A 21,427-nucleotide genomic window follows, 5' to 3' on the forward strand; every position below is an offset into this window, starting at 1 on the left:
TAAGGTTGAATAGCCACATGTGGTTAATAACATTGTATTAGCACAACTCTAGAAACTTAAATACAGAGATCGGAGTAGAAGGTTGGACGTGTAACTCAGCAGCAGAGCGCTTGCCTAGGTACAGGAGGCCCTGGGTTCCAACTCCAGCACAATAGAAAACACAGTTCTCTGTACAATCGGTGACTCGGCTGGCCGAGGTAAGGGCTTATCCCAGTTTTGTGGACCCACGGGCTCTGTGACAGAGACCTGTGCAGCCAAGATCTGGTGCATGGAAAGACTTGTTCAGACCCTCAAAGGGCAGACTGCAGTTAGGGAAGGAGTGAATATGTAGAACCAGGTGTGACTTAAGGTGAGGACCACAGCATCACCATCACCTGGATGCTTAGTAGGGGGTGCAGATTCCCCACCTTTGTCCTACTGACTCCTAGTGCCAGGTTATGTGTCAACAGTCCCACCAGGTTATTCTACCTGGTCCTGCTGAAGAACTACTATAGTGGAGTGCTAGATACCCGGTTCCTACCTTCTAGGAATTACTGATCTAAGGTATTTCTAAGATATGGACTCCCCAAAGGGAGAGAGTTTGAATTATTCAATCCCCTTTCCAGCATCCGGCTCCTGTTTAGGCAATATGTATGTGCTCAAGAAAGATTGGCTGTCAGGTTGACTATCTTCCATTATTTTGAAATAGTGCTATTCTAGATTATTCTGTGGTGAGATTATAGCCACAAGCAACATGTAGAAAACCTGAATAATAGTGTGAAATTATTGACCAAAACTGTATATAGCCTGCACAATGTATATATATAGGAGCAATTGTCATCTCTCCATACTTTAGGAAAGCAAAGAGTTTGAATAAAACTTTCTCGTGGTTGAAAGGGGAATGAAACAGTCACCGTTGTGAGCTGATGAGGCCATAAACCTTCCGATGGGGTGGGTAAGAAAGGAAGACTAGGGTTACACATCTTGACTGGCTGGGATGCGGTTTTAAAAGAAGTGAAAGGGTTTCCAGAGCTGGCAGGAATGTGCCTGGCCGCCGCCCTCTTCTCTTCCCATATTACATGGAATATACTCTTAAAAATGACTTGTTTATCTGAAATTCAAATTTAACCAGGCTAACCACTTTATTTGCTAAGCCTGGCATCCTGGGCGGGCCGCTTCGAGCGCAGGGGACTCTGGCGGTCACATTCCGCACCGTCCGGGCCCCGCCCCTCCGCGCCCCGCCCCCCCGGGGAATGCAGAAGGGCCCGGGCTCGCGGCGGGAGGGGCGGACTGGGAGGGACAGGCGCAGGGGACACACCGCCCCCGGGCCGGACGGGAAGGGCAGGAGCAGCACGGCCCAGGCCGGTGCGTGCTGCCTGGGCAGCTCCGCTCCCCCGCGGACGCGGACGCTCGGCCCCGCTGGAACCCGGCCGTGCCCCCCTGCCCAGTTGGACTCGCCCGCCTTCCGGTGCGACTTCCGCCCCGCCTCTCCGGCAGGAAGTGCGGGCGCCGACACAGTCCGGGCGCAGCCCATCTCGTTGCTTTTGCTACCGCTAGTCGCCCAGCGCAGGGCAGCCCCGTTTCTCGCGTCCGGAGCCGGGTGAGTGGCTTTCGGCCCTACACGCGCGACACCTGGCTCACGGGCCCCTCACGCTGCGCTCCTGCCGTGGGATCGGTGCGGTGGACGGAGAGGGAGCGGGGTGGAAGCGCTGGAGGCGCCGGGGGCTGGAAGTCGAGGGCCCAGGAAGCTCCGGGGCTGGAAGATGCCCTTTTGGGAGAGAGGGCCGGGACTTGGGTGACCCCACACGCCCGAGGCCCGAGTCGATGGGCCCCCGCAGTGCGCGATCGGCCGCCTCCCACTCTGGGCCGCACAGTGCGGCCGGCCCAGCAGCCTTCGAGCTCACTGTTCGCCCCCGAGGTGAGTGAGGTGTCCAGGGAAATACCGGAGAACCAGGCCCAGAGTGCGCGGCCGCAAAGGCTCAGATGTTACGGTTCCATAGGAGCTGAAGCTCTTCACTGTATCTCGTGTCTTGCAAAGACTTCGTTCATTCATGGTGATTAAAGAAAAGGACAATTGAAAAGACTTCCTTGCAAAGAATCGTGAGCTCAGTGAAGTCGCTGGGTTCAGTCCTCGGAAGGAGAACTGAGTGTTTCTGGCTGGATCCGTGGTAGGAGGTAACAAAACCAAAAAAAGGTCAGAGGTGGAAATTGTGTCTTGTGGGGAGCCAGCCTAGTGGAGCACAACTATAATGAGTCGTAGCTGGAGTGGGAGTGGGAGTTGGGGCTGGGTGTATAGCGCAGTGGTAGGACGCTTGCTTGTGCTCCAGTCCTGGGTTAGATCCCCAGCACCGCAGGTACAATACAGTAAGGGTAGTTAGGTGAGTGAAGCCTTTTTATGGATATCTTGAAAACTTGACAAGAAGTAAAAGGTTCTGTAGGAGGTCCTAGGGAATTATTTGGCTTTTTCAATAAGGGCTAACACGAAAGGAGGTGTTTAGGGGATTTGTTGGGCAGTTTTGCTTAAGACAGATTTGAAACGGCCTTTTGGTAAGAGAATCACAGCACTTTAGATTTCAGTGGGCTCTTATAAGATTATGTCCTGAAACACTTTCATGTTATAATCGAGGAACCTGATACAGCACTTAGAGGTGAGGTAATTTGCCCAAGGTCACTTGGAATTCAAGGCCAACTTCCAGCTCACTCTGTAAGCCTCGGGTGGACACCGCCTTCCCCCCTTCATAACTAGGTAAGCAGGCTTTTGTTTGTTCAGGCTCTGTTAAATGAAACAGCTTCATGGTGCCTGGCTATTTTTAATGCTTTCATGAGATAGGGTTTGGACAAGATGAACTACAACTTTTGAAGGGCAGATCTCCAGGTGAGGGTGGCCACTGTTAGGAAAGCCAAGAGAATTCAGAGCCCCTAAATAAGGCTAGTTTTCCTTTTCCCCCAAGCTTAGAAGACACCAGGTATTTAGAGAGGAGTTTCGTTATACCCTGTTTACCAGCATCTTTGATTGGGATCTTTCTTAATTCCACATGTAGGAGCAAAGGGAACCTCCACCCTGTGAAGGTTTGGTAGTTGAGTCTTCTGAAACACATACTAGGTTAACAGGAGAAAAGACAAAATGTATCGTTTGTGGGAAAACAAGAAGGTGAATGTTCAACCCAGTGAGGTTTAGCAGTTTAAATCCCCCCATAGGGGACAGGGAAGGGTAGGGGATGTGGGCACTTTGTTTTGTTTGTTTTGGGGTTTTTTTGTACCAAGGTTTGAACTCAGGACCTCGAGCTTGAGAGGCAGGCAGTGGAACTACTGAGCTAAATCCCTGGCCCGGGATGTGGGCACTTTGAGAGGAAGAGTAAATGATTTTTAGGGGAGATACACAAGCCTGAAGAACAGGTGATGTCCTGTTCCTCAGGGTTCCTGGTGTGGTGTCGAGTCTGGTCTTCTGTCCTGAGAATTTTCTGATGGGTGAGATCTTGAGGAGAGGACCCGAGACAACTGCACTCCTGTGGAGGAGCTTCCCATGGCCGCATATGGGAACCTCAGAGAAAGCCCCTCTCTGAATGGGCTTTGTGCTCATCCATTGGTAGACCATAGAGAACAGCCTTACTTTGGAATTTAGATCCAGGATCTACCTTACAGTGATTGCACGAGCCTGTGTGTGTGTGTGTGTGTGTGTGTGTGTGTGTGTGTGTGTGTGTGTGAGAGAGAGAGAGAGAGAGAGAGAGAGAGAGAGAGAGAGAGAGAGATTCTGTCTGTAACAGGAAAGAGGCAGTGTATTTCGTTAGCTATTTATTAAGCACCTGGCATGCTCAAGATACTCTACTAGTCCTTGCAATCCGAGGTGGAAAGCAAAAGGCCATAAAAATGTATTTGTAAATTGAATGGCAATGTAATGTTACCCAGAAACAAAAAAGAATGAAGGGTCGAGGGCATGGCTCGATGGTAGAACGCTTGCCCAGCATGCGTGAGGCCCTAGCTTTGATCAGCGCCACAAAAAATTTTAAAAAGAATGAACCACTGATAAATGTAACCTGATAGGGTGATATGTGTTTGAGACTAGATCTCACAGCCCAGGCTGGCCTTGAACTCTTAATCCTCCTATCTCAGCCCCCCTACCCTGGTGCTGGAATTACAGGCAGGTAGCATCACACCGAACTCTTAACAAAATAGATTAATCTTAAAATTACCATATTGGGTGGGAGAAGTCTGGCATATTAAGAGTATATACTGCAGGGCTGGGGATTTAGCTCAGTGGTTCTGCCGCCTGCCTCGCAATCATAAGGATCCGAGTTCAATCCCTGGTACCAGAAAAAAAAAAAAAGAGTATATACTGCATAATTCCATTTAAGAGAAGTGTAAAGACAGGCAAAAGAGAAATCTGAACAGGGGTTGCCCATAGAAAAGGACCTTTGATTTAGAGGGAACTTTCTGGAGCGATGTTAATATTTGTAAATTATGTAATTGAATTACATAGGTGTGCACTTTTATAAAAATGTGTCATTATGATTTGTACATTTCACAGCTTTCAGTTTCACTGCAGTAAAGCAAAAGGGGGTGAGAGTTCAGAGGATAGTTTATTGCAGCCTGGGATAATCATAAAACCTGTAATAAGAAAGAAATGATAGTACCAGAATGTATTTAAGTGTGAAAATACATATAGTAGGGGGAAAGATTACCTGGTGTTAAAAGTGGTAAATGTTGAGTTTAAAAGAAAGTTATAATATTTATGGAACCGACTACTGTTTTTTGCCTAAGTATGCAGCATGAAAACAATTATATGTAATTAAGTATATGAGGTTAATCTTGTGGAGTATTTTAGCTTGATTATATACTAAATTCTCTTTATGATTGCTGTTTTCAGACTGCTGCTTGTGTATCTAGTCATTTGATCCTCTTAATTAGAACAAACGTTAATTAGTTTTGACTGCAGTGCTGGCCATGGGAATCCGTGGAGATTTCTAAAGATTTGGATAGACCTTGGTGAAGGTGAGAGTGAATAAAAAGTGACCTTAAGGTTTTAGCCCCCAATTTCCCTGCTTTCCTGTGTGTGAGCTCCTCCCCGCAGGGCCTCACCCATGTGTCTGCCTGCAAGTCGGCCTGTGCTCCGGGCCTCTCTCCCCAGCCTGCCGCAGCTTGGCCAAAGCTTGGTTATCCCTGTGTTCTCAAAACCAGCTCCCTGCCCAGTTACCTCATTTGCGAGTGGTACCTGTACGCTACCAGTTTTTCAACCAGTACCTAAGGAAAGCATCACTTCAGCTGAGGACTGTCAGCCTGAACAGGTGGTGGCGATGGGGTTGCTTCAGAAGGGGCAATTGTTGCACTTAAAAGAGGAGCCTCCAGAGCTTGGATGGAACAGGAATAGGAGTTAAAATTTTCTAGCCAGAAACAGAAAACTCCCTGTTCAGTGCGGGCTTGACTGTGGTCCCTTTGAGCTTTCTAAAACTCTGTGGCTCTCCTTCTGAAACAAGGGCATTGCCCTATTTAACATGAAAAAGGTCAAGGAAGCAGTGACGTTGTGACAAATTGCTCCCAAACTCAGGGCCTTAAAAATGAGGGCAGAGTTTGAGGGCCCAGGTTCAGGGCTCTCCTGAGTGGCAGTCCATCCCCCCATGGCTGGCTGGACGGGGCTAGCTGTTGGCAGGAGGCCTCAGTCAGCCCTGCTGCGTGGCCTCCTGCACACGTGGGCCCAGGTTAGCTCCTGTGGGCTGAATGACCAAAGGGAGGGCAGGCCAGAGGCTGCGGTGTCTCATGAGAAAGCCACACGGCGTCACTTCCCAGTGTCCCCTCTGTCACAGTCCAGCCCTTCCCACTGTTGGAGGGAGCTGAACTGCACTCGGGCAGGAGATTGCTGAGGGCCGTCACGGAGCCTGGCCACCAGCTTAGTCAGAGGAGCAAATTCAGATGCTGTCAGGGGCCAGGCGGTCACACAAACCTAACAGGTGACATAGGGAGTCTGGGGTTACTCAGGGAATACTCATTGTCAGCTGGTATTTGGGGGTGTTGGGCACTTAAGATGAAATTTAGGGTTTTATATAACATCTTTTTTTAAAGATGCTGCTAAACGAATTCAGTTTTTAAAGGTCATCCCTGGGGGGGCTTAACGAATACCCCACACACACAGACTGCATGGAGTTTGCTGTCGGCAGTTCTGGCCTATGATCCTCTTATGCACATGAGGAAAATGGGCCTTAGGTTAGCTGCAGTGACCAAAGAGCACATAGCTGAGTGACACGCTGAATTGGAATCCAGGTCTCAGCACCTCCATTAAAGCCCACGGTGACTGGCACTGAAAACTAAGGGGAACGAGAAGTGTAAACAGCCATCATGAGCTCAGTGGAGCTGGCCTTCGCTATGCACTGGAATTAGCCACTGCATTTTCAAGATGGGCCCCACTCCTGATGTTCTCTTTAGTTAGGCCAGACTGAGACCCTGGTGCCTTTTTTTAAACTTTGAGATAACTGATTATACAGCTAGCTACTGGGAAAGCCATTGGGTGGCAGCAGCTTGCTTAGTTAAGATGCTTACATTTTAGGAAAAGGTTTCAGAGGAACGCTGAAGTCCCAGTAGACAGAATGTTTCCAGGAGCATCTTCCCCAGGCTTTGGAGAGGGCTGTGTGAGCTACACAGAGTTCACAGTCAGTTTCTGCTCGTTATGATGGTGGTGTCTGCATTTGGATTTGCATTTTGGTACTGCAGGTGGCCTTCAGAAGGTTCAGATTCCCTGCTAGATGTGTTGAGGAGGAAGAAAGACTTGTTTTTGCAGCTGTTAAAGGTGATTCATTACATTATGTACTGGGTTCTGTACGGTTAGTTTCTTCCCTACTTACAGTTCAAGGATAGGGTTGGGTATTTTTTAACACAAGTTAAACATTAATAATTTGTCAGTCCTAGGTAAAAGTTTCAGTGACTAATGGAAAACCTTGCCATTTGATTAAACCCTGCCAGGCTGTTACACTGCAATTCCAGGGTGGGCCACTCATCTCTTAGTCGTGCACTGTGCAGCCCAGTCTGCAGACTGGTTCATTTCCGTTTGAGTTTGAGTACAGTTTGAGTTGATCTGAGAACTCAGTATAGGATTTGCACTTAGAGAAGAGTAGCTAGCTGCTCAGAATCTCCTACTGGATCATATTGATAGTGTTAAAAATTTTAAAAATTGCTACAATAACTAGAACAACAGTGTGAAATAGAAAACACAAGTGGAAATAATGTATCACAAGTGAGCATACATTTAGTATCTTTGATCTTCAGTTTTTTCACTTGTAAGGCAGGTGCGTTTTATTTAATGCATCTGGTGTGTGCCTGGCACAAGTCACTTGATAAATGGTAGGAGCTGTACATAGAGTAGACCTTGAGTTCCTGGGTACTCCTAAGCAGATAGGTGAGCCAAGGCATTTTGAACTGGAAAAATAGCGAGAACAGTGGAACACAGGTAAGAAACCACATGGAGGCCTGGGGACATACCAGCAGTCTGATGTTTCCAAAAGAACACACAGCATGATCGAAAAATACAGTCAATGTTTAATTTTCTAAAAATTTATTACAGTAAAAGATGTTGCCATTCATCAGTCCCCTCACTCTGAACACACACATCACATCGCTGTTGCCACTTTCTGCAGCAGCTCTGAAGTCCTCTTTGCTGAACATCTGTAGTTGTATTGTCCTGGCTTCTCGGTGTCCTGAGTTAATTCAAAATGTTTTCCTTTCATGTCCATTGTGACTCTGGGGATGAGCCAGAAGTTGGTTACACGGTGCCAGATCCGGGGAATAAGGTGGGTGAGGACTACGAGCCTGCCTTTGTGTTGGATGGTGCTGAGGAGCAGCATCACTGTGTTTTTTATCACCCCCAGAAAGACACTTGGAAAAGAGGACTCCAGAGCTGCTTCAGAAAGCGGCAAGAACCATGGGATGAGTGTGTTCGAAGCCGGGGAGGATTCTGAGGGGCCTTAGTGGCAGTGATAAACCTTTCGGACGTTCATCGTGTCGTGTACAAAGCAAGGACTGGCTGGGGATGAGGCTGTGGAGGGTGAGGGCGAGTGGACACAGGTACGGAGGACTCGTGCGTGGGAGAACTTGTCCTCTGTCCTTGGGAAGGGCAGGGGCAGAAGTTGCTAAAAGTGGGCCGGCCGATGAGGTTATCCTCCCTCGTGTGTTAGGCACCGCCGCTGGAATATGAAGGGGAGCTGTGGGGACCCGGAGGCCACAGAAATATTCAGCGGGAGACGCTGGGGATCTGGTTTCTGCTGGTGCAGAGGCTGAGGAAGTGAGCGCATCTGAGAAGTATTTCGGAGGCGGGCTTGACTCACCAAGGAGAGGGCCGAGTGCTACGCGGCGCTGGGTGGGTGGATGAGAAGACCGGAAGTTGGGAACCTGAGGAGGGGCGGAGAAGGGGCTCAGCGAGTCTGGGATCTCTGTGGTACCCGGGCGGAGCCTTTCCTGTGCAGCCGGTGCTCAGTCAGGGCTGAAGGTTAAGGTGAGGCCTGGAGCTGCAGATGCGCTCGTCCCTGGAAAGCCGACCTTGAGAAGCATGAATGTCCGAGTAGAGGCGAAGTCTGGGGACAAAGCAGGCTCATCATACAACAGGAGAGCTGAGCCGGCGTGAGTGGTGTCCAGCGGGACAGCAGACCGTCTGCCCAGCGCAGCGTCCAGAGCCTCCCTCAAGAGTGCAGAGTCTTGGGCCAGGGATTTAGCTCAGTGGTTCCAAGTTCGATTCCAGGTACCAAAAAAAAAGAGTGCAGAGACTTTGGGATGGGTCATTTCTGCTATCACTGGCACCAGGCCGGGAGTGACCTACAGTGAGGGGTAAAATGGTGTCTGTGCAGTGGAGAGGTTCAGGAAGAGTAGCAGGAGGAGGAAAGGCAGGGTGTGGGGGTTGAGAAAGTGGAGACACTGAGATGCTCACCTCAGAGGCCAGGAGCGAGGAGGGAGTTTCTTCTGGGGTCGCTTCAGGCTGATGGGGCTGACACGCCTTTGCCTTGCTTTTCTGCGCAGGTGCGGGTGTGGGTGTGTGTGTGGGTGTGTGTGTGTGTGTGTGTGTGTGTGTGTGACTGGTTTTCATATGTACGTATACAAATGTATGGGAAAGTTTTTTCTTGGTAGTGCTGGGGATTGAACCCCAGGGCCTGGTGTGAGCACTGTACTTGCTGAACTACACCTAAAAACCCTTTTTTGGGGGGGGTACCGAGGATCGAACTCAGGTCCTTGCACTTGTGCAGCAGGCGGCGAAACCACTGAGGTAAATCCCCGGCCCTCTAAAAACCTTTTAAAAGAAATTATAGCTGGGCGTGGTGGCACACACCTGTCATGCCAGCTCCCTGGGAGGCCGAGGCAGGAGGATCACAAGTTTGAGGCCAGCCTGGGCAACTTAAGACTTGTCTCAAAATAAAAGATTAAATAGGGCTGTGAATACAGCTCAGGGATAGACTGTCCCTGTCCTGGCTTCAATCCCCAGTACCACAAAAGAAAAAGAAGAGCAAGGGAGTTGTAGTGCCATTACACTGGGCTTGGTTTGCCATGTGACATGTCTTTTTAGGGCCTTCTAGCTCTTAGTTCTCTTCCATCCGAACCGCCCCTCTTTTTTTTTTTTTTTTTGGTACCGGGGATCGAACTCAGGCCCTTGCATTTGCCAGGCAGGCCTTGGCACCACTGAGCTACATCCCTAGCCCCACCTTCCCTTCTTAAAACTGACCCTTTGGGAAGTCTTTCTAAATGACTTTATTATAAACGTGATTTACTGGTTGATTCTTTCCCTCAGGCTTCCTCTTATTACATGTTGAAGAAGTAGGATCATAGAATATTTAGCATTGAAAATACCTTAGCTAACAGCTGTGGGATATGAAGAAGAATTAAAACAGCCACGTGGGGCAGGGGGTGTGGCCACGGGTAGCGCACATGCTTGGACACGTGAGGCCCTGAGTTTGGTCCCAGCACCTAAAAACCATCAGTGTCTGCTGCGGACCACATTGTGTTTCTGGCTTAACGTTCAGTACAACTAAGGTCTAATAACCAAGTCTCAGGGAGAAGAAAACCAGCACTCACCCTGGACAGATGTGTGGGATGCTTGGAGTTGGAATGCTGGGGCTGAGGACTGCACCGTGTTCACAAGGGCCCCTCAGCTGCTGCACAGCCGCTGGAAGTGCTCTGTAGAGTAGAGAAGCACACCACGCCTACAGGACAGAAAGTCCAGACCCCGCGCTCAGCTGCTGACCTGGCTGGTAGCTGCTTTCCCAAGGCCACCCTCAATTTCGATGATTTGCTGGGACTCGTGGAACTCAAGACAGTTGTTCTGCTCCAAGGTGTGGTTGATGAAGTGAAAAGGTTCAGGTTAAAAGCAGCCGAGGAAAGAGCCATGTGGGGCAGAGTCCAGAGGCTCCAGAACAGAGCTGCAGGTGTCTCCCACTGACGCTCACTTCCTGACGGCGCCCTGTGACAGTGGGCCCCGTGTTGCCAACAGTAACTCAGCTGACCTTCAAGTCCAGCGCCTTCCTGGATGTCGGCACGTGATCCAGTCACTGGCCCCCTGACGGGCCTCATCTTGGCACCCCTGGACTCGGCTAAGCTGATGCTGTGTGGACTGAGGTTGGGCCAGGATGCAGGTGTCAGGCAGGACGTTCCTGAGCCCAGGACAAGGGCCAGACCTTGTCTTTCTCAGGGCAGTTAGATGACGATGAAGACATCAGATCAATCTGGTATGTGTGGGTGTTCACAGGTTGTGGGTAGCTAGTCGTGGTGGAGCTGAGATCTGAACTCAGCTTTCCTAACTCTGGAGCTGGTAGCATTTTTGTCCTATTTACAGTCCTGCGTCATCCGACACGGGTTGTGCTCTGAGAAGGCCTCCGTGATGCGGTCTCGCTGCCGTGCAAGCGTCGCAGAGCACGTGCGCACACCCAGGCAGGTGGCAGATGCCATCCTGCACATGAGCAGAGTTCTGTGGCACACGGCTGTGCCCTGTTGCTTAGAACTACAAACGAACAGTGGCATGAAGAGCTCATTCTGTTTTCAAATTAAAGTGCTGTGGCTTTCAGCAGTGTCGGAGGCCCGCACCAGAGCCATTTGCAGAGGACGCAGGAGTGATCGCAGGGTGAGAAAACGCAGACAACCAAGGCCTGAACTGCTTGCTGTTTGTTCTAAATCTTTCGTCAAGGGAAAGCTGAGCTGAAGGCACAGCTAGCAGAGCTGCGCACCAACACCAGGAGTAGTTGTGTGAAGACGAAGCCTTGTGCCCAGGACTGTGCCACCTGTCTCCACATGCGGGACCTCATGCCAGTCTGCATTGCAGGGCAGTGGGCTCCACGCTTCCCGATGCAGGGCAGGGCGGGGCTTGCAGTGGTTGTGGTGTCTGTGTGTGACTGGAAATGAAGTCCCTGCTGCCCGCTGCTGTTGTTTTTTTGTTTTTGTTTTTGGTACCGGGGATTGCACTCGGGTCCTTGTGCTTGCGCAGCAGGCGGCAAAACCACTGAGCTAAATCCCCAGTCCCTGTTAATGTATTTTAAATTCATTAAAATTGGTCCCATGAAACTTTGGGGAAAATAAATCATTTTCTATTTTGTTTCTTAATTCTTTCAAAACTCTGTTTTTTGGGATGGGGATTTAGCTCAGCGGTTCCTGCTGCCTGCCTCGCAAGCACAAGGTCCAGAGTTCGATCCCCGGTACCGGGAAAAAAAAAAACAAAACTTTTTTTTCCAGCCACCTATTGGTCACATTGAAAGTGAAGTTCAGCTGTGTACTTCCTCCTCCCAGTTGAAGCAACACTTCTGTATGGAGATGCTGTCATTCACTAGGTGTTATGCACTCTTTTTACCTTGTGTCTTAGGCATGCTTTCTTGATTTTTTTTTTCCAAACTCCAGAATTAAACCACCACCATGTCGAGCAAAAAAGCAAAGACCAAGACCACGAAGAAGCGGCCTCAGCGCGCCACGTCCAACGTGTTCGCCATGTTCGACCAGTCGCAGATCCAGGAGTTCAAGGAGGCCTTCAACATGATCGACCAGAACCGAGATGGCTTCATCGACAAGGAGGACCTGCACGACATGCTGGCCTCCCTGGGTAACTTACATTCTCATATCCCTGTCCCCAGAAGTAATAACCCAGCTTTCCGTGTGTCGTTTTGTTTTATGATGTACAGATACCTTGGCCCGGTGCGCAGGGCCTGCAGAGAGGTTTCCAGTGTGGGAGGCACAGAGCCTGCAGGGCCGGGCCCCCAGTGCTGTGGCTGGGCTTTCGCCTCCGAGCTGAGCCCCCTACAGGCTGGAAGCCAGGCATGGCGAGGGAGCAAAGTACTGCCCCGAATGTTCAGGTGACAGGTACGGCGAATAGTACAGTGTAGTTAATGAGTAAAGGACCGGCTGTTAGCCACAGGTGACAGGAGTCAGCAGCAGTGGCCATCTGTGGACCAAGGGCAGCAGGACTGGGGGAGAGCCAGGGCAGGGACTTTGCCAGCATCACGTTACTTTCTTACAATTAAGAAAATACCTTGGGTGTAGTGAGGCACAGCTATAGCCTCAGCTATCAGGAGGCTGAGACAGGAAGGTGGAGAGTTCCAGGCCCCCTGGGCAGCTGTGCAAAACCCTGTCTGAGAAGCGGAAGGGGCTGGGGCTATGGCTCTGTGGTAGAGTGTTTGCCGGATGCCTGAGGCCCTGCATTCGATCTCTGCAGCGGAGGGGTGGGGGCCAGGGGCCGGGGCCCGGGGAAGCTTGGGCACACACATTAACTGCTTTTTGTTGTGTGTGGTATATAAGTGTTTATTATTCTTCATATGATTGGCTGGTGAGTTTTTCAAATTTGTTTATTATTTTTTATGGTACTAAGGATTGAACCAGGGCTTTTGCAGTAAGCTCCATTCCCAGCCTTTCTGAAGTTTATTTTGAGACAGGGGTCACTAAGTTACCCAGGCAGAACTACTGATCCTCCTGCCTCAGCCTCCCAGAGTGCTGGGATCCCAGGGGTCCACTGCTGAGCCCAGGTTGTTTTGATCTTTAAAAGAAGGAAAGAGGAAAGGAAGAGCCGGTGTTTATGCCTGGGAGTAGAGGAAGAGCAGCGAGCAGATGGGCCCCATGCCTTGGCAGGGTCGGGGCAGGTCGGGTAGCGGATGCGAGGCTCTGCACCCGAGTTGTCCTGCTTGATGACTGACACAGAGGACAGCTCTGGGGCCAGAGGGCACACTGAGGCTCACACAATGGGTAGATGGCTTTTGTTCCTCTGCCTTTTTTTTCTTTTTCTCTTAACATTATTTTGAAAAGTTTCAAGTTTACAAAAAGTTAAAAGAACAACATAATAAATATCCATACAAGAGGTGATCGAAATATACAGTGAATTTTTAATTTTTTTTTTTCTTTGAAAAAATTGATCAGTGTAAAAGATACTGCCGTTAATTCCCCCCCAGCACCCCACACACCTGCCCACTGCTTCCAACTCGCTTGTCCCGTCCTTCTTGCCACTTTCTGGAGCAGCTCTGGAGTCCTCTTTCGTGAGTGAGTGTCTTAATGAGGTGTGGTCCAGTCTGGTAAATGCTGCTGCCGAGCACCGTCCTTATAAAACACGAGGCTGTGTCCTCATCCACCTTCACAGGATCTGGCAGCATGCAACTGCTGGCTCTTCCCCAAAGTCACAGTGACCATGCAAGGCAAACGTTTTGAATCCATTCAGGACAGCCATGTCAGCACAACTGAAGACACTCACAAAAGGACTTCCAGAACTGCTCCAGAGAGGGGCAGGAGGGTTGGGAGAAGTGTGCCCAAAGCGAAGGGAATGGCAGTGTTTGTTTTACTGTAGTAAATTTAAACATTGTTTGCATTTTCACTGTATTTTTCAATGGCATCTCCTGTGTCCTTTACCCATATTCACAAGTTGTCAGCATTTGGTTTACAGCATTTCCTTTATTGGAGGTGAGAGTGGAATCCAGGTGCGTGACTGCGTTTGTTGGCTGGTCGGTGATCGCCTCCGTGTCGTTCACACGCAGAACACCGAGCGCCTGTGTGTGAGTCGTCACTGAGCGCAGCACGGGGAGGACTGGCTGTGTTCCGAGGTGGAGCTGGTGCCCGTTCCTCCCTCACAGTCCAGACTCACTGTAGGTTGCAGGAAAAAGGGGCCAGCGGGGCCTTGCTGACCAGGGAACCTTTAAAGTTACACGTTTACTTACCAACTCAACACATGACACCTTAAGCCCCAGCGCAACCCCAAGGGTCCTTGCCTAAGCCAAGGAGTTTAAATTTCCTTGTCTTTTTACCCTGGTTTTCCTGATGCTTTGGATTACAGTTCCCCACCCTTCCCCACAAAATAGTGTTGTAAGAGAGGTGGGTTAAATATGCAAATGGAAAAGTAGATCTTTGGTCTTTTTAACTTTTCACTTACTTGGTGACTCTGTGGGTTGAGTGGGCACAGTGAGCTGGGCTTGTAGTGCGCTGAAACAGCTGTCTGCACGGCATTTCAGTTTCCCCAAAGCCCCAGGAGCGAACATGGCACGTGAACGCCACTTCAGATCGAGTGTTAGTGCTCCCCTAGCCAGGGCTGTCTGCAGATGCTTCCTTAGGTGTGAGTCTGACAGGCTCCTGTCCTGGGGCTCAGAAGCGTCCGTAGACAGGGACCAGGCTCAGAAACAGAAACTCCAGCAAGAGTCCTGGGCTCAGGCCCAGCTCAGCGACCTCCAGGCCTCTCAGCCAGCATGGGACTGAGGTCAGCACCGAGGGCCGCAGCACACACACCTGGGCTGGCCAGGCCAGGAGGACCCGGGCATTGTGGCGCTTCCGTTCGGAAACCCCGAGCGGCCCACTCAGGATAATGGAGCAGACCAGTGCACGGCTGGAAGTGGGAAGGGTTCGGTTCCAGTGATCACTGTGAGAATGACTCCTGAGTGGACCTTTAATATCTGCAGCACCCGAGATTCAGGCAGTGTGGTATTCCCGTTCCCAGGTTCAGGTTTTGTTTATTTCATTTTATTTTTGCTGCTGGGGATGGAACCCAGGGCTTCACACGTGCTAGGCAAGCACTGCACTCCTGAGCCACCTGGTCCCTAGATTCCGTTTCTGTATTGATGAATCAAGATTTTCAGTTAAGATATGTCCCCCCATACTGGGGATCGAACTCAGGACCTTGCACTTGTGAGGCAGGTGCGGCGCCACTGAGCTCAGTCTCCAACCCTTAAAATTTGTCGTTTTTAAAATGTTCTTTCGTTCGTTTTGGTGGAGATAGAAACCAGGGCCGGCCATGCGCTGAGCGGGTTCAGCGCTCTACCTCTGGCCCGCGGCCCTACTCCTGAGCGCTGTCTTCATGAGTTACCTGAAAAATTGCTCTCAGCCACGGTGCCGTAACTTTTAAACATAAGTTGGGGAAGGGTTGGGGGTTTAGCTCAGTGGTGCCGTGCCTGCCTCGCAAGTGCAAGGTCCTGAGTTCGATCCCGGGACAGAAAAAAACTGGGCAGCATGAGTGTAGCCTGGCCACTCTGGCGCTGCTCAGGCCTTGTGGGCTTCACTCCTGCAGGGAAGAACCCCACCGATGCCTACCTGGACGCCATGATGAATGAGGCCCCGGGCCCCATCAACTTCACCATGTTCCTCACCATGTTTGGCGAGAAGCTCAACGGCACGGACCCTGAGGATGTGATCAGGAACGCCTTCGCCTGCTTCGACGAGGAGGCCACAGGTGCGTGCGCCCAGGGCTTGGGCCTGGCCTCCTTTCTGGGCACAGGAAGCACTCTGTAGGAAATGGGAAAATAATAATCATGGAAAAAGTTCTGAAATGAATTAAGGGAAACAGTAGCACAGGAGCCTGGAAATGCCCGGCGCATAGACGTGTAGGTGGCAAGGCTGCAGTTGGCTCCATTGGCCTTTAACTTGGACTCCAAGTTTCCTGAAAACCAAAGGGAAAATTGTGGTCTGTTAAGCTGTAGCTTTAGACAATGTAAAGTAGTCTTTAAGACATTCAGTCACCCTAAAAGTGTGTAACTACCAGGAACAATTAAACATCTCAGTTTTGTTTTAGCCTTCATTGCCGTGCACATCCCTGTGGGGAGGCTTTCTGTAGAAGGTTATAAAGCCTTGCTCCTGTTCCCTCCCGTTTGTTCTCAGCCTCCTCCTGTCCTGGCACAGCCTCATACCCCGCCCACCTCCCTGCCCTCGGCTCTGGGCAGCAGCCACCTCCTCCTGCCTTGTTTGAACCTGACGTTTACCCCTGGAGTGGAAGTGTTTTATTTTTAATCTCAAGGCATCTGTGGTTGGCTAGCTCCCATCGTTCCTCGGCAGTGGGTGTTCCTGAGTCCTCCCTGGGCCTGGCTGGCATCGGTGGGTCAGTGGGTCGGTCGCCTGATGACCCTCTGTCATCCACAGGCACCATCCAGGAGGACTACCTGCGCGAGCTGCTCACCACCATGGGCGACCGCTTCACGGACGAGGAGGTGGACGAGCTGTACCGAGAGGCGCCCATCGACAAGAAGGGCAACTTCAACTACATCGAGTTCACGCGCATCCTCAAGCACGGGGCCAAGGACAAGGATGACTGAGGGGCCCGGGCTCGAGGCCGCCTGTCCTCTGCATCCCTCCACGCAGCCCCGTAGAGCCTGTTGCATGCACCTAATCACGGCTTTGCTTCTGATGTATTTATTCCAGACCTTCCCTCCACCACTTAGCAGTTGTATAATCAGACTGGAAATGGGCCGAGGTTGTAAATTGTACTGAAAAAGAGATTGCAAATAAAAATCGACAAATGTGAAAGCCCAGGAAAATATATCCGTATTTCTGGTTTTGCTGGATTTTTACATTTTTGTATAATAAAATGCTATTTTGAAATAAAGACGATGCTGACTCCAGTGGAATATAATGGCAAGGTAGACCCTGAGTGGTAGTTGGGGGCAGTCCTTCCGGGTTCCAGCTTGGGGAGGATGCAGATTTCAAAGGAAAAGGATTTTTCTTCTGTACAGAATGGTGTCCTTCATAACTTCAGGTCTGCTTTAACTTAAAATCAGTATTTGTGTGGTATTTAGTGCCTCTGCTTTACAGCTTGCTACAGCAGACAAATTATTCACCTGCTAAGCTAGGGCCCTGATTTTATCAGCCTGTGTGTGTGTGTGTGTGTGTGAGAGAGAGTTACTGGGGATTGAACCCAGGCCCTTTGCACAGAGCTGCATCCCCAGCCCTCTTTATTCTTCATTTTGAGACAGGGTCTCCTCAAGTTACCTAGGCTAGGCTTGAACTGTGATCCTCCTGCCTCAGTTTCCCAGAGTGCTGGGATTACAGGTGTGCATCACCGTGCCTGGCCAGCACTGCCTTGTTCGTAGCTGCATTTATTCTATTACTCTGCGTAGAGCCAGATTTGAAAATAAGTTGGGAGCGTGTTCAACATTAAGAAGAGAAAACTTCACTGTGTCTTGCATGCTCAGCCTGCTTTGTAGTTTCATGTATATTCCAGAAGGAGCGCTGCTGGGCCCAGGGTCTTGCTCCTTTTCCATATGCAGCTGATGTTGACGTGAATCCTCCACATGATACCTTTCTCTTCCAGAGCACTGCTTCATGATAACCAGACCAGTGGTCCTGTGACCGTCGCTGTGGGAGAGGCCACATAATCTCTCCCCACGGATGAGGCACCAAGTGGCAGGGAAGTGACTCCCCAGGTTACTAACTAGTACTAACTAGTAAAATCAGCTGAGTCACCTAACTCCAGAACCTGTCCCCAGAAAATGATGGCTGGAAATAGCACCACTAGTTTTTACCCTTGTGGAGCAGTTTCAAAAGCCTTCGTCCTCAGAGCTGTAGAAGTGAAAGAGGCAGGCATCATTACCATATTTTATGGGTAGGAATATACTGAGTTACAGGTTACCCGACTGGCTCGGATTTATCTAACTGACTTCTTGGGAGGCTGAGGCAGGAGGATCACAAAGTTGAGGCCAGTGTGGGCAATTTAGCGAGACCCTGGCATAAAATAAAACAGGCTGCAGCTGATGCTCCCTGGTGGAGCACTTGTTTAGCGTATAAGAGGCCCTGGTCCCAACGCCAGTACCAAAGAGACAAAAAGGGTGTGTGCTGTAGAGACTAAACTGACGGTTCTCACAGCAGGAGAAAAGGCCCGGGACCTTCCTGGGTCCGACCAAGGTTGCCTTGAGCAAAGTCTCTGGAGCGCTGGGAGGAGCCGCAGTGGCCCGAGGGGCAGGTGGGGCCTTTGGGCTCTGCGCTGGGACGCCCCCCCTTCTTCCGGGGAAACTTGGCCTATTCCGCTGTTTCCCCAGCAACCTAAGCGCCATTCTTGGGACACCTGGACCCGTGTGACCATGCTACTACCCTGGAAGGCCGGTGTATCAGTGCACACCCAAAGTGATGACACCAGCAACACAAACCACTGAACGACCGGCCGTGAAAAGGCCCCGTAAAAACGTTGTCTGGGAGATCCGAGTGAGGGTGTGTTTTTAAAACCGGCTTCTTGGATGGAAAAATGGTGAGGATCCCAGATTGCACGCGTCGCACTCTGCATTTAAGTGGGTCTTTTCCTTCAGAAGTTGCAAGTCGAGAGCCAGTAACTAGAAGTGTCACTAGGTGGCGCTGTCGTCCTTAGTATGGAGTCTGCGGGCCCCCTAGGAAGGGACAGGGCTGGAGCTGCGTACAGTGTGGAAGCTTCGTACCGTGTGGAAGCTTCGCGCCCAGCCTTGCTGCCACTTTGCTGGAGTCGTTTCATAGAGAGAAAGAACCGATGCGAGGCCTACTACAGTGCATTCCTCCTGCCTCAGCCTCCCAAGTGCCTGGCTCGTGTTTGTTTGAATGTGACGCTTACGTTATAGACTTTGACTCCCTCCGTTCCCACATTATAGCACTGACACTAGGCCCAGAGAGCTGTCCTCCATTCCCTACCGGCTCTCTGCCTGACAGGAAAGCCAAACTGTAGCTTCCCCTCCGCACGTCTGATTCCTGGGACCTCTGCTACCTTTTGGGGTCACTGTAAGATCGCTGATGACCTTGGCAATTTGATTTTTCATCAACACTATTCCTTAGCTTCACTTTAGGGAGGGAGGCTTCTACCCACCTTCCAGACATGTGGAGGTAGACAGAGATTTTCCTTTTCTTTTTTCAGAAATATGAGGGAAATGAGGGAAATACGTTAATAATGTATTACATTAATACATTAATAATGAGGGAAATACATTAATACCTTTTCCCTTTGTGTTCTTTAGCTGCTGGGGATGAAGCTCAGGGCCTTGCACACGTAGGCAAATGCTCTGCCTCTGCCTGACGGGGTGTGTCTGTGATTCTGGTTTCCATGTAAGCCTCACCCACAGCCAGGGGAGCTGGGTGGGTTTGCTCCATGTGTGGAAATCCTGACCTCCAGGAAGTTGGGTGGAATCAGGCAGCTTCGTCCTGTAGTGGTCTCAGCTGGCTCCAAGGAGACCTCTGGGCCCCAGGAGTGGGACATGGGGAGGAACTCGGCATCCCCACGCCCTGGGCACCAGCTTGTCTCTCAAACTCCCTCTGAGGGCCCAACACCATCCTGGGTCAGCCTAAGGTTTTGCCTCTATAAGAGCATTCCGGTTGTCTTGGACCACTCCCAGTATGTTTTTGTTGTTAATGTCAAAAATATTTATAGCAAGGCATGATGGCACACACCTGTGATCCCAGCACTCTGGGAGGCTGAGGCAGGAGGATCCAAGAGTTCGAGGCCAGCCTGGGCTACAAGGAATAAAGGGCAAGTAATGGTGTGTAGAGGCAATAAAGATTTTCAGTAAGTATCTGTTGTCCTTTTTGCTGCCACACTTTTGACTTAGACCAGATCTTTGCTGTTCGCTGTGACTGTGTGATGTTTTTAACACTGGATTGTTTTGCACGCCTCTGTCTTCAAGTCCAGCTCTCTCTGGCCCTAAGCGTCCAGGACAGGACCACTGGCTGCCTTTGCCCCCGTCTCAGTCTGAGGCTCTTCTGCAGCCTCCTGCAGCACCACTGGGAGGAGTTGGAGCCAAGCTGCCGAAGTCCCCATAGGTCCCAGCAAAGGGTGTCGTCCTGCGCACGAAGATGCAGACCTGGGTGCTGCATCAGCTAGGGGCTGCCCATCGCCAGCATGGGTATCAGGGCCAACGTCAGCACCCTGTGAGTTGGTACTTTGGGTCCCCACAGTGACGTCCGCAAAACTTTAACAAAATCCATTTGAGGTTCTGAAGTCTCTACCCCTACCCTAATCTTCCTGTAACCACCCCAGGAGCATTAAATTAGCAACAGTGTTTCAGGGTGTGTTCCCGGGCTTCTGCTGGCCTCTCTGTGAGTACCCAGAGGTAGGTACAATCCTGAGAGAGAGCCGTGGGAAATAGTGAAAAAAATCGAATGACCACTAAAAAAAGTCTCAAAGTCGTCCTGGGACCCTCTTCCTCCTTCCGCATTGCTGTCTCTGATCTCTGGAGCATGCTGGGAGTTAAGGACAAATGACTATCAAAAGAGAAGCCCAGGAAACTGCTCCTCTACCAGAGATCCATTCAATCTGAGATCTTTCCCATCATCTTGAAAAGAACACGGTGAACAGGAAGGATGCGCTGAAAGACAGTGAGAGGTTTTTAGAAATTAATGGACTAGAATAAAAGCTTCCTGACCCCTCTGACCCAGCCTCTCCGCATATCTGGTTTGATTTTGTTTTGATTTAAAAATGAAGACTTGAAAATTAATGTGTGGTGCCAGAGGCCAGAACAGTGGTTACCTTGTTGACATAGGGCCCAAAGGTGGCCCGGATAAGTCTGCCAGGGCCCAGGCTGGCCTCAGCTTTGTGGTGATCCTCCTGCCTCAGCCTCCCAAGTACTGGGATTACAGGTGTGTGTCACCAAGCCCTACGAATAGGCCAGGATGTGGCTTTCAGCAACCTGGATGACTCATTTTGCCTGAGCCACCCCAGTGTTGTGGTCCTCAGTTTTCTTATTTATGAAATGAGAAGGTCTCAACTTCCCAATTATGAGACTCCAGCTTCTTGTAATTCAGTCACCTCCTTGAATGGATGCATCAGTTACCTGTCCCTGGGCTCAGGTGATTTTTAAAAACTAGAAGGAATGTGATGGTAAAAATAAATAGCTCAGAAAAAGCTTTCCCTCTCTGGGAGCTTCCAATCCCCTTCCTTAGTTAGTGGTGATAAATATTTATGCTCCAAGAAATTTTGAGTGGAAATAGCATATATGTGTATAGTCTTGGAAATGTTTATACAAACAATACTCTATTAAATACTGACTATATTTTGCCTTTTTTATTAACATCTTACAGTTCTTTTACATGGAACATAAATTTACCTCATTTTTATTAATAATGCACATTATTTGATTGTACACCACAATTTATTTAATTGATCTTCTACTAATGGATCTTGGGGTTATTTCCAGAATGTTATTATTATAATTATAATTACTATAATTGTGATTAATGGTGTAATGAACATGTCTTTATCCATTAGTAGTTATAACCCGTACGCTAAATCTCCATAGAACTACTGGATCAAGTGATAAATGCA

General features: G+C 50.0%; 1 protein-coding gene across 3 annotated transcripts; it reads left to right on the top strand.

Annotated features, from left to right (window-relative positions):
* Positions 1 to 1,309: 1,309 nt before the first annotated feature.
* On the top strand, positions 1,310 to 16,762 carry LOC147830166 (myosin regulatory light chain 12B). 3 transcript variants are annotated; one of them, XM_004853191.3, is made up of 4 exons: positions 1,310 to 1,579; positions 11,827 to 12,025; positions 15,455 to 15,616; positions 16,300 to 16,762. In XM_004853191.3, exons 2-4 carry the CDS (start codon positions 11,842 to 11,844, stop codon positions 16,470 to 16,472), a joined length of 519 nt encoding a protein of 172 aa, XP_004853248.1. In that variant the 5' UTR covers positions 1,310 to 1,579; positions 11,827 to 11,841; the 3' UTR covers positions 16,473 to 16,762. The 3 variants fall into 3 exon arrangements, with proteins under 3 accessions (XP_004853248.1, XP_087050511.1, XP_004853249.1); XM_087194385.1 differs by having other exon boundaries at positions 1,447 to 1,897; XM_004853192.4 differs by lacking the exon at positions 1,310 to 1,579 and adding an exon at positions 8,411 to 8,695.
* Positions 16,763 to 21,427: the final 4,665 nt, after the last annotated feature.

The sequence above is a fragment of the Heterocephalus glaber genome, unplaced genomic scaffold, assembly GCF_053883595.1.
Source record: "Heterocephalus glaber isolate CG9 unplaced genomic scaffold, H.glaber_assembly_v1.0 deba00000331, whole genome shotgun sequence".
Lineage (NCBI taxonomy): Eukaryota > Metazoa > Chordata > Mammalia > Rodentia > Bathyergidae > Heterocephalus > Heterocephalus glaber.

Coding starts and splice junctions, on each gene's coding strand:
- LOC147830166 (XM_004853191.3), top strand. CDS start 11,842: ATGTCGAGCAAAAAAGCAAAGACCAAGACCACGAAGAAGCGGCCTCAG. Junction 12,026..15,454: donor CGACATGCTGGCCTCCCTGG/GTAACTTACATT, acceptor TCACTCCTGCAG/GGAAGAACCCCACCGATGCC. Junction 15,617..16,299: donor CTTCGACGAGGAGGCCACAG/GTGCGTGCGCCC, acceptor TGTCATCCACAG/GCACCATCCAGGAGGACTAC.